We start from the raw sequence: 12,631 nt of genomic DNA, 5'->3' as shown, positions 1-12,631 counted from the left end.
GGTTCCCGACATTCCTACCCTTGGCCTGAGGGTATGCTGTAGGCCTCCTGCTCCTCTGGGCAGCTGAGGGGAGAAAAGAGCGGAACTTTTACTGGAATTCGTAGCCTCCAGGGAGAGCCTTCCCTGGGTCAGCTCCAGAGGGCAGTTCTCAATGATTATTACCCAGAGACTGCCTCTTCCCAGGCTGACTTAGGAAGAGTTTACCCTCCTTTCTCTTTCTGTCAACCCACCACCTCCCAGGCCATTTTCCAGACAATGATGCCACCTAATGAGAACCAGTAATGACTCAGAGCATTTACATGAGGACGCTAACACTTTTTCACATAACTCACATTTCCCTGCCTCGTACTTTACGGCCAGTTCAGGGTTGTGTGCCAGCTTCTGATAAGCCAGACATAACAGCACGTGGGCAGTCAGGATTTCATAATACTGTGAAGTATTTTTAGATGGGTATAGATATATATATTAAAGAATCACACTGCACACTTCAAATATATTACAATTTTATTTGTCAGTTACACCTCAGTAAAGCTGAAAAATGGGGGCGCCTGGGTGGCTCAGTTGGTTAAGCATCTGTGTTCGGCTTAGGTCATGATCCCAGGGTCCTGGGATCAAGGCCTGCATCAGTCTCTCTGCTCAGCAGGGTTCTGCTTCTCCCTCTCCCTCTGTGCTCTCTCTCTTGCTCTCTCTCAAGTAAATTTAAGAAAAAACTCTTTTTTAAAAAGCTGGAAATGTTAATCTAATAAAAGATGGCTATAAATGATATAGATCGATGTAAGTGAAAAACCGGGTCTCCAAGAAGTCGAAATGAATGGGGATATCAAAATGAGAATAGGGGCTGGGTTAGGCTACTGTGATTATGTTTTCTTTTCTCTCTCTTTTTTCTAAAGATTTTGTTGATTTATTTTAGAGAGAGAGAGCATGAGCACGGGCGAGAGCAGAGAGGGCGGGGGGAAGATTCTCAAGCAGACTGCATGGAGCACGGAGCCTGGAGCCCAGCTCAGTCCCGCCACCCGGAGGTCATGACCTGAGCCAAAACCAAGAGTCTGTTGCTTCACTGACTGAGCCACCCAGACGCCCCTGATCGTGTTTTCTAAATGCTGCATAATACAGTTTGTATTTCTTTCTTCTGTATTCACTATAAGTATACTTTTTAATATAGGCAATAATTAAAGTTGGAAAATACAGAAATAGAAGCAAGAAAAACAAAATTACCCATAGTTCCACCACTCAAACATACCTACTGTTTACGTTTTGGTGTGTTTCTAGTCTTTTTTTTTTTTTTTTTAAACATAGAGTTGTATGTATTTTTTTAAAAATTGTCATTATTTTGGGGGCTCCTGGGTGGCTCAGTCGGTTAAAGCATCTGACTTTTGATTTCAGCTCAGGTCATGATCTCAGGGTCGCGAGATCGAGCCCCGCATTGGGCTCTGCACTCGGCAGAGTCAGCTTCTCCCTCTCCCTCTCTCTGCTCCTCTCCCTGCTCACACACTCTCTCTCTCTCACACACAAATAAGTAAAATCTTTAAAAAAAAATTGTAATCATTCTGTGTAATTATTTTATCATTTAGTATCACTTTAGTAATAATTCTGTTGCTTTTATGATACTAAAAATCATCCCTTGAACAAAGCTGTTCCAGGAAACCCAAATGCATCATTTAGATACATTAGGTTCCAAGAAATTTGACCTTAAAATAATTTTTATACTTATTTGCTCTATATGTTCATATACATGGAGACATCTTCAAAAGCAAGTAAGGAAACAGGAAAAAATAAGAAGGAAATAATTTTAGAGTTTGTAGGCAATGTCAAAGGAGCCCACTGTGGTTGGGAGGTGATAGGAAGTTGTTCCACGCCGTTCTCAAAGCACCTGGTCATGTGCCAGCGCCATCTAGTGGTTATGGTTATGAACAGTCTGACTTCTCTGCCTCCCATCCGTCTGGGAGCCGGACTCCTGGTTGGGGACCTTGCTCCAGGACCCTGCCTCTTGTCTCTGCTTGGTCTCCTGGAAATAGAGCAAGAATACCGTCAGCATGGATACATAGACGTACAGACCAGAGTTTGCATTATGAGCACCAAATGCGCACCGTGAGAAAGGAAAAAAGGGCTCCCAGGCTCTATGAAATGAAGAATTCAAATGGGAAGAAGCGGTTTAGAATTCTAGCCCTTGGGCTGCCTCCAAATCATTATCCATCTTGCAGATCTCTTTTTAGAGCAAATCTTTTCTCCATTTGTAACTCATTTACCTTCTTATGCAAAAAAAAAAAAATGTATGCCAGTTCTTTCTCTCTGACAGATAGGCTTTGATTGGGCTTTTGGGGATGCGGGTATTACCAGAGAAAACACTCTGGTTTGTTAGAGCCGTAAAGGGCTGCTATGAATCCAGTTCTGCCATTTATTAGCTCTGTGCCCTGGGCTAAGCCACTTAATCTTCCTGAGCTCAGTTTTCTCATCCCTCAAATGGGGATAATCATAACTTCTCTGCTAAGTTATAATGAGTAGATGTATTGCCTCGTGCTGCTTATAGTGGGGTGCTTGATAAATTGTAGCTCTTTTGGGGTACCTGGGTGGCTTAGTCAATTAAGCGTCTGCCTTTGGCTCAGGTCATGATCCCAGGGTCCCTGGGGGCTCAAGTCCCGAGTCAGGCTCCCTGCTAAGCCAGGCTTCTCCCTCTGCCTCTGCCCCTTCCCCTGCTTGTGCACTAGCTCTCCCTCTCTCTCAAATAAATAAAATCTTTTTAAAAAAATTATAGTTCTTTTTATAATAAAACTATTTATTGTTAAGTCAGATGAGATTAGAACAATTTAATTCAGTGTACCCATTCTAGGACACACAGGTTTTTCCCATTTTAATATCTGAAATCAGGATGCGTCAATGGCATGCCAGGGGTTTTTTCCTTCTTAATAGTTCTATAAAATCCTGGTACTTCTTACAGTTGCTGGTGTTTTGAAGGAAGTGTGGTAATTAGGTTAGCAGTGTTTGAAGTGCTACAGAGAGACCTGTTTTAAGTGCACTTGGACTGTGTCTGTAAAGCCGGAACATGACAGCTGGTTCCATGGGGTCTGACGAGGACAATTTCCACTGGTCCGTTCCCAGTCTCAGACTGGGACTTGTGAGCTACTATTTCTCTGAAATTTATTTGGAAAGGGTGTGTCGAACCTTTTAAACCTCACTGAGATTACACAGAGCACAGTAGCTTGGAGCACTGAGCACCGCCCAGGGTACGTGAGGTGAATGTATGTTGTTTCGAAGAGGGGATGTTGGAGGGTGGATGTAATCCCTCCTCTAATTCTGTTGGTTCTTTCCCTGCTGTGTAGACTGCTCCTTTCTCTCCGGGGCTGTCTGAGGGCTGGGTGGGCTGTTGCGTGGAAAATACCTGGCACGCGTTGAACAAGTACGGAACAGCAGATTGGATTCCGTCTCCTTGGCAACTGTACCTCGTCTTTTTCTCTCTTTCAGTCTAATAAAGTTCCTGTTGTTCAGCCCCCGCATCACATGCACCCGTTGACGCCCCTCATCACCTACAGCAACGACCACTTCTCCCCTGGCTCCCCTCCCACGCACCTCTCCCCAGAGATCGATCCAAAGACAGGTGAGTCATCCAGAGCTCAGGCTGGCCCCCGTGCAGAGCTCCAGTAGGGCAAGCTTGTCTTCTCGGGGAACATCATGGCCCTGGAATCAGGCAGCCCTGGGTTCAGGTCGGTGTCTAACCCCCAAGAGCCCATAACCTTGCCCACTCACGTTAGCCTTTTTAGATTTTTCATCTATGTTTCCTGTGTCCCTTTCACATCATAGAGGCATTGTGAGGATAAAACGAAATTATATGAGGCAATGCTCCACAGTGAGAATCTCTTAATACTTTGGGGGTGCAATGAGCTGGAAGTGGAGGGAAATCTGTGTTGACCTTGAAGTCTACCGCAGCTGTGGGCTGTGCCTCCCTTAACCAAGACCTTTGCCTTATACTGAACATTTTCAAATAAAGTAACCGGTCTAGCCTGACTTCTAAGTATACCTATAAAGCAGTAGGGCTGAAGTGGCTTTTATTTATTTTTTTAACTTGTTCACCGGAACTGTCCATCCCTAGGAGACAGAGCCTCATCAGATTCTCAGAGAGGTCACGGCTCAAAGCGTTTTTGGAGCCCTTCTTTAGAGAAATCACAGTTGCTGTAAGTTACAGATAAGGAGGAGGACAGATGCGGACTAGAAATCCCAGTTTACTTCTCCATGAATGGGGCAGGTTTTCTAGAGGAAGAGCAGTTAGGAGATGACTCTGGGGGATATCTTGGGTCTCTCAGTCCAGGATTTCCCGTCCCTTTCTCGGACGGCTCCTATATAAGCAGCTAGAATTACTCCTGGTGACAGAGGTGGGATCCATGCAGCCAGAGAGAAGCCGCGTTAGTCCTGTCTTCCCCGAATATGTCCTTGACCCCAGCAGAGCTGGGGAAGTGACAGGGCCACCTGAAAGAAAGGCCTTCCAAGCTCCAGCACACCTGGGACCAGGGGCAAGAGACCTCCGGTTTGGTGTTATTTTCGGGTGTTGTGGTAGGGCCAGGGAACAGACTGACACATGTCTCTTTGAAGCAGGAATCCCCCGGCCCCCTCACCCATCTGAGCTGTCTCCGTATTACCCACTGTCTCCTGGAGCTGTCGGACAAATCCCCCATCCCCTCGGCTGGCTCGTCCCACAGTAAGGAACTCACAGCCTTCTTTCCCCTCCTTCCTTCCTTCTGTCCTGCTCTGCGTCCTGTACCTGCGGCCACACCCCCACCCCCTACAGTGGGGTCCTCTCACCAAAGCCCAGGGCTCTTACTCTTATTTGCTCCTGCCTGCCCTTTATCATCCTTTCTTCCCAGCCCCTTCTCCTTCCCTGTCCTGAACAGTCCCACTCTAACCAATATGCTGACCAGATTTCCTTGCTCCTGGCCCTTACAGGCAAGGACAGCCCATGTACTCCCTCCCTCCTGGTGGTTTCCGGCACCCCTACCCTGCCCTCGCCATGAACGCCTCAATGTCCAGGTGAGTCTGGGACTGGGGCTGTGTGTGCAAAGTGGCCTTGCAGGGCATGGTCCTCTACGAGGGTCCTTGCCATTTCTGACCATTAAAAAAGCTTTCTCTTGGCCCTAAACTAGGAGGCATGGGCTCACCTTTCCTCCCCACGCCTCTTGGCTAAGGCGCCTCCTTGTGCCCCATGGTCGGAATGGAGACCCGGACTCGGCTTACTCTTTTCCCATCTCTCTAGGGGAAGAATTTCAAAGCCCTAGCCCTTAGCCTCCTGCCACGTCCCCCAACATACCAGGCTTTGTGGAAGCCAGAGACTGGGAGATTCGTTTTTCCTGTAAGGGGAACAGTAAAGGGGGCTTCTGTCTCGGGGCCAGATCTACCTGACAAGGGCACCTCTGGTGACAGAGGAAGTGCAGCCCACAGCATATGCCCTTATTTCCCCATTGTGCACCCCGGCCTCTGGCCTGCTACACTTTCTGTTGTGTTTTTCATCCTACCTGTTTCCAGTATCAGATACAGGAACCCTGTGCGTTTGTGGGGGAAGGGGAGGTTTGTTGGGTGTTCCCCAAACCTGGTTCTGTCGGGGTCTGTGAACGGGCTCCCATTCCTCAAAGGCTGCCATAGCAGAGGTATTTACCCAGCTCTGCCATAAGGGCAGGCAGCTACCATGTCCTCTGCTGGGTGACAAGCATTCAGCCTGAACCCCTCTGTTGTCGCTTGTTTCCCACCTGGTACACAGCCTGGTTTCCAGTCGGTTCTCTCCTCACATGGTGGCTCCGGCCCATCCTGGTCTGCCCGCCTCAGGGATTCCCCACCCCGCCATCGTCTCCCCCATCGTCAAGCAGGAGCCAGCGCCCCCCAGCCTCAGCCCGGCCGTGAGCGCGTGAGTATCAGGCGGCCTGGATGCGGGGCGGCCGGTCTCTGAGCAGCCAGTGCCATTTATTTTTCTCTCCTGGTGGCATTTAGCAGGCAGCCAGCAGCCTCCCTCAGCCATATCCTCTCCTCTCTTAGGAATTGTTCCCTTGACTCTGTGTTCCCATCCTCTGAGAGAGACATCTTTCTTTGCTCGCAGTCTGGAAGGTTCGACAGTCAGGATTTAGAGGCTGAAAGAGAACCTGAGAACGCTTTTGGCTTCCTTCCCCCTCCTCCATACGCAGGCAAATGTGAGCCCTGAAGGGAGGATTTTCTCCAGGTCACGTGGCCACTGGTGGCCTAGCGGAGACTGTCACCAAGGCCCGGACTTTGTCCGCTGAGCCATAAAGCCAGCAGGAAAGCCCAAGTGGTGCCCCCTGGCGCAGGAGACACTCCTCTTGCTTCTGCCCAAAGTGCCCTGCCCCTTTTCCTCCCTCTCACGGGTGGCCAGCGTCCCTCACCACCACCCTCTTCTCCTTCCTCAGGGACCTAGCCCTTCAAAGAACCCGGCCTGAGGTCATCCCAGGGCTGGGACCCACTTGTGGAGGATGCCCGGGGGCTGAAAGGGTGGCACCCAAGCAGCCCGTCCCCCCTCCCCAGAGCGGGTGGCCCTTGGCCTCAGTGGCAGGCAGGGACCGCGGGCTGGGCGACCACCGGCACAGGCTAACCAGCAGCTTTGTGACTTCCCAGGAAATCACCAGTCACGGTGAAAAAGGAGGAAGAAAAGAAACCCCACGTGAAGAAGCCTCTGAATGCCTTCATGTTGTATATGAAAGAGATGAGGGCCAAGGTGGTGGCCGAGTGCACCCTGAAGGAGAGCGCGGCCATTAACCAAATCCTGGGGAGAAAGGTAAGGTCTGCTCTGGTCCGGGGCTGCGCGTGGCTGCGTCCCCTGCTTTCTGCACCCCCTGTCACCTCTGACCCTCTCTCCGCAGTGGCACAACCTGTCCCGAGAAGAACAGGCCAAGTACTATGAGCTGGCCCGGAAGGAGCGGCAGCTTCACTCCCAGCTCTACCCGACCTGGTCAGCCCGCGACAACTACGTAAGTGTCCGTCGGGCCGGAGGGCCGCAGCGGGGAGCGGGCGGGGGCTGCGTAAGGCCAGGGAGGACGAGTGTTTCTCGAGAAACAAGGCAGGCATTTTAATTGTCGGGAGATCGACAAGGACATGGCTTTGGTGTCCTGAGGACCCCTCTCCTTTGAAGTGGACTCAGCCCTTGGACGCAGTGCGAGCTGTGTTGAGCTCCGGTGGTGAGGGTGTTGCGAGCCAAGGGCTCTGAACCCGGGCTCAGAGAGCCATGTAGGAGCCTCAGCTGGCCTTTCTAATAACTCTTTGAAACTAGACAGATTTTGGTATGTCTGTTCTCATTTGCTTTTTATTTCCGGTAAGGGGCTTTAGAGTGGTCTTAGATTTTCAGTGGGGCCTGAGTCCCCTCAGAAAAGATCCAGAACCACACTGTTCCAGGGAGGGAAATGGAAAAATAAGCCTGAGGGCACTGAAGGGACGAGGCCTTCCAGGAAGGCCAGGACACCGGGTTGGAGGGAAGAATTGAGTGGGGAAGGGAGGGCGCATTCCAGGAAGGCTCATTCTGCCTCCGCAGAGGCTTCTATGGGTGCGTGACCCGAGCGGCTCCTCTCCACCCCCAGCTCCCTCACCCAGACTGGAGGGTCAAGAGCAGTATGGGCCATAGCCTGTCTCCGCCACTTCGTATCTGGGAGTCCCCCTGAAAAACCAGTTATTCTGCCCCCTGGTTACCCTTTCTTTGGCCGTAATTTTCAGGGTAAGAAAAAGAAGAGGAAGAGAGAAAAGCAGCTGTCACAGACACAGTCCCAGCAGCAAGTCCAAGAGGCTGAGGGTGAGTCCTTAGGAGGGTGCTGGCTCTTCCAGCCGCCGTCACCGGGGCACCTGGCGTGCATCGTTCCGGGGTCTCTGTAGGGTACAGCGACAGCGCGGTTTCATCACAGCTGCCCTTCTCAGGGCCTCTGCCTCATGGGAGCCTCTTGCATACTCGGGTGGGTGTTATTATTACGCCCTTTTCCGAGATGACAAATTAAGAGGCTCAGAGAGGGTGGATCTTGCCAGTCACTCTGCTTGTTCAGTGGCGGAGGCAGGATTTAATGCCAGCACTTTCCCACTTCGAAACCTAGGCGCTTTTCAGTTCAGTTGAGTCGCGTCTCATCTGAGGGTTCTGAAATCAATGTACCGGGCAAAAATGAATGGTGGCTGAAATTACCTTTGGAATTCCTTCAGGAAGGGGCACATTATTAGAGATGGACATACCACCTATTCGTGAATCCAGCAGAAGCAGGCGTTCCTCCAAGGTTTGGTTGGTTGAACACCCAAAGAAATACTTTGCTTGGTTTCGGGGCCACTTGATGCCGGAATTATGTACTGTGTCTTTTCACACCGGAGTCACACCCAGCATGGTGACCTCTCGTCCCGTGCTCACTCCGGACAAGTGTAGAACTGCTGGTACCAGCTAAAGTACTTTTAATCTCTTTTCTCTCTCCCTCCCGCTCTCTGTCATTGGTACGATTTGTATTTGTTTACGTGGGAGTGCACAGAAGTAGAGCGTGTGTGTGCCAAGTGCACCGCGCACCTCCCTGCCTAGCGGGGGCCACGCCATCTCTGACAGCACCGTCAGCCCGAGATTTCACAGCAAATCGAATGGAGATCCGTGTCCCCAAGCGCTGAGGTTTAGGCAGGGAAGGGGAGGATATGACAGCCGGAGTTATTTTCCCTCCTGTCAGATACCGAATAGGTCTTTGGCGTTTTGGCACTGCCCTTCTCGATGCTCTGGGCGTCCCTCAGTGTGGCTTCCTCATCTTGAAAGCACCCCCGCTTCCCACCCAGTAGGCGTTCTTGTATCCCACCTCACCCTCAGTACTCGCTGCTCAGTCTTGTGTTTTGTCCCCGTAGGCGCTCTGGCCTCCAAAAGCAAGAAGCCATGTGTTCAGTACCTGCCCCCTGAGAAGTCCTGTGACAGCCCTGCCTCTTCCCACGGCAGCATGCTGGACTCCCCGGCCACCCCCTCCGCAGCCTTGGCGTCCCCGGCTGCCCCTGCGGCGACCCACTCGGAGCAAGCCCAGCCCCTCTCCCTCACCACCAAGCCGGAGAGCCGGGCCCAGCTGGCTTTACACTCTGCTGCCTTCCTGTCCGCCAAGGCGACAGCCACCTCCTCTGGCCAGATGGGCAGCCAGCCCCCGCTCCTCTCCCGGCCGCTCCCCCTCGGGTCCCTGCCCACAGCTCTGCTGACTTCTCCCCCCTCCTTCCCGGCCGCGCTCCATGCCCACCAGGCCCTCCCAGTCCTCCAGGCCCAGCCTCTTTCCTTGGTCACCAAGTCTGCCCACTGAGCTGCCCCCTGACCTATGCAGGCTGTCAAGTGACTCATCGAGTAGTAATGATTCAGAAGAAAAAAAGAAAAGGAAACTTTATTGGTCAATATTTGACCACTCTGGACTGTTCTGTAAAGTGACTGGTAACAACAGCACTTTACATTTTGTAGATGTAACCAGTAGCTGATCTTAAGGCTTTTTTTAAAAAACAAAACAAAACAACAAAAAAAAAATCTTTAAAAGAAAGAGAACTGAAAAGTAGTGTGTTATTCTTCCTGTATGTGCAGTGGTGGATGGACCTGGGCAGAAGGCCCCTTCCTCTCTACCTCTTTCCTTTTCTGCCCTGCTCCCTCTTCTCAGCGCCCCACGAGCCCCCCTCCCCTTCCCGGTCCGCGTGTCGGCCATGGCTGGACTTCTGGCCTGTTACCACTTCATCTAGATCCCGTTCCTGGACGTTCCCTTTGACCCCGCCAAGTTTTTCTCCTTTGCTCAACTGCCTTCATCTTCGTCCTCTGCCCAGTGTAAGACTGCCATCACGTGAGAAGCCACCTTTGCCTGATTGTCTCCACCAGCATCCCCTGTCCCTCAGTGGGCCCTAACGCAACAACCTCCAGCTTTGGGTGGGCAGAGAGGTCCTCTGAAATGGTTCTTCCCCACAGCGAAAGGGATTCAAGGTGCCTGCCACTTTCTCGGCGAAGAAGTCTCTGTGCCACCCCCTCACCAGTCAAGACCTCCCCTCACAGTCCCAGAGCGGCAGATGGGACCTGGCCCCAAGGCCTGGCTCTTGTCCCCTGGGTCAGTGCCAGCACAATCTGCCAAAGGTCTGAACTCCCTCCTCCCTTCCCCTGTCACCTCACATGCTTCTGTGTGTATTTCTTTTTGTTTTTATGGGGTTTTTTGGAGCAATTTAAACTTCCAGTTGTTTATTTTCACAAAAGAAAATAAAATTGCAGTTGCAAGACCTTTTCTGAGTATTTCAGTCCTTTTGTTGAGTCAAGTCCCCATCTTCATAGCAAGCCCTGTGCTAGATTTTTGCAGGGGGTTGGAGAGAAGAATACAAAAACATGCCTGACAGAAAAATCCAACCCAACTGCCAGCTTCAAATGTACAGAGACCAGTCGGTAGCGGTAACTGAGACCCAAAGAGAGGATTCCGTGTTTTCCTTTCTCTTCTTATAATTGCCAAGGTGTAAAGGGCATCTTCAGTGGTTTTGCATGGTACCTAGCACCACAATTTCTTCTGTAACAGTTTTAGTGAGCTGTAATTCACATAACATGCAATTTATCCATGTAAAGTATACGATTCATTGGGTTTTCCCATGTTCAGAGTTGTGTATCCATCATCAGAGTCAGTTTTAGAACATTTTCATCCCCTCAAAAAGGAACCCCAGACCCTTTAGAAGTCACCCCCCATTTCTTGCCCTCACACCCTGCAGCCGCAGGCAACCACTAATCTGTTTTCTGTCCCTGGATTTGTCTACCCTGGACACGTCATTTAAATGGGATCATATGGGGCCGCCTGGCTGGTTCTGTTGGAAGAGCATGTGACTCCTTTCTCTGGGTAGGGAGTTTGAGCTCCACGTGAGATATAGCGATGACTTAAATAAATATTAAAAATAATAATAAATGAAAAAATAAATGTCATGATACAACATATAGTACTTTTTCTGTGTGCGTGTGTGCGTGTGCATGTATTTGGGTTTTTTTGTTTTTAGTAGGCTTCCCATCCAATGTGGGGCTTGAACTCATGACCCTGAAGTCGAGGGTCACATGCTTTACTTATTTATTTTTAGAGAGGGAGATGGGAGGGGTGGGTGAAGAGGGAAGGGAGAGGGAATCTTCAGCAGGCTCCACGACCAGGGCAGAGCCCCACGTGGGGCTCCATCTCAAGACCCTGAGATCATGACCTGAGCCGAAACCAAGGGTTGGAAGCTTAACTCACTGAGCCACCCAGGCGCCCCTCCTTTATTTTTGATGGTAAAATATATGTAACATAAATTTGCCATTTTAACTATTTGTAAATGTACAGTCAGTGGCACTCATTTCATTCACAGTGTTGCATCATCACCACCTCTATTTCCAAAACTTTCCATCCCCCTGAACAGAATCGATATGACCACTGAATCATCACCCCCCTCAGCCCCGCTCCCCCCAGCCCCTGGTGACCTCTCAGCCACTTGCGCTTTGCATGAATTTGCCTATTGCAAATAGGCCGTGTAAGTGGAATCCTAATCCACCCACCCTTAGCTCACTGTTCTCCAGGGCTGGCACGTTCTAGCATGGGTTAACATTTCATTCCTCTTTTTTTTTCTCTTGTTTTTTTTTTTAAGACTTGATAAAATACTTCAGGCTTCGCTTGCCTTTTTATGAGTACTTGCCAGGTTTTTTTTACCCTACTCAGCCACATATTTTTATTGTGGTAAAATGTATATAATATGAAATTCACCATTTTAACTATTTTTAAATGGACAATCTAGTAGTATTAAGTATATTCACAACATCGTGCAACCGTAGCCACTGTCATTTTCCAGAACGATTTCATCATCCCAAACACAAATGACCTGTCAATCATTAACTCCCCATTTCCCCTTCCTCACAGACTTTAGGAACCTCTAATCTACTTTGTATTTATGAATTTGCCTATGCTGGGTGTCTCATCTAAGCGGAATCATACAGTATTTGTCCTTTTGTGTCTGCCTTATTTCACTTAGCATAATGGTTTCAAGGTTCATCTACATTGTAGCATGTGTCAGAATTTCTTTCCCTTCTATAACTGAATAATCCAATGTGTACATAAACCGCATCTTGTTTATCCACTCCTCTACTGATGAACACATGGGTTGTTTCTACCTCTTGGCTATTGTGAATAATACTGCCTTGGACATCACACGTAAGTATGTTTGAGTCCCTGTGTTCCGTTCTGCGGGGTGTATACCTAGGCGTGGAATTGCTGGGTCATAGGATAATTCTGTGTTTTAACTTTCTGAGGAATTACCAAACTGTTCCCCATAGCAGCTGTACCATTTTACATTTCAACCGGAAATATGTGAGGGTCCAGTTTCTCCACATCCTCACCAAACACATTTTTTCTGTTTTGTCTGTTGTTTATTACAGCCTTCCAGTAGGTGTGAAGTGGTATCTCCATGTGATTTTGATTTGTCTTTACACCACCAGTGATGTTGAGCATATCTTCGTATGCTTATTAGACAGTTGTCCCAGATTATTCTATTTGTTGAAAAGACTATTCTTTCCCCCCAGTGACCTGTCTTAGGACCCTTGTTGAAAATCAGCTGACCGTAAATGTAGAGGCTTATTTCTGGACTTTGAATTCGATTAAATTCATCTATATGTCTTTATGCTGGTACCACACTGTCCTAATCACTG

General features: G+C 49.5%; 1 protein-coding gene across 2 annotated transcripts in view; it reads left to right on the top strand.

Moving 5' to 3' along the window:
- TCF7L1 (transcription factor 7 like 1) overlaps positions 1-10,209 on the top strand; it is a 150,434-nt gene extending 140,225 nt beyond the window's left edge. Inside the window, exons 5-12 of one of the 2 annotated variants that reach the window (XM_040623252.1) lie at positions 3,460-3,592; positions 4,585-4,687; positions 4,933-5,016; positions 5,741-5,884; positions 6,604-6,763; positions 6,849-6,956; positions 7,693-7,768; positions 8,833-10,209. In XM_040623252.1, the coding sequence (XP_040479186.1) occupies positions 3,460-3,592; positions 4,585-4,687; positions 4,933-5,016; positions 5,741-5,884; positions 6,604-6,763; positions 6,849-6,956; positions 7,693-7,768; positions 8,833-9,266 (1,242 nt within the window). In that variant the 3' untranslated portion in view covers positions 9,267-10,209. Of the gene's footprint in view, positions 1-3,459; positions 3,593-4,581; positions 4,688-4,932; positions 5,017-5,740; positions 5,885-6,603; positions 6,764-6,848; positions 6,957-7,692; positions 7,769-8,832 lie in introns of both variants that reach the window. The other variant, XM_040623251.1, reaches the window with a different exon arrangement.
- Positions 10,210-12,631: the final 2,422 nt, after the last annotated feature.

Source organism: Ursus maritimus, unplaced genomic scaffold, assembly GCF_017311325.1.
Source record: "Ursus maritimus isolate PB19 unplaced genomic scaffold, ASM1731132v1 scaffold_6, whole genome shotgun sequence".
NCBI lineage: Eukaryota > Metazoa > Chordata > Mammalia > Carnivora > Ursidae > Ursus > Ursus maritimus.
The sequence above is the reverse complement of the archived record's forward strand: the minus strand, read 5'-3'. Positions and strand labels throughout refer to the sequence as shown.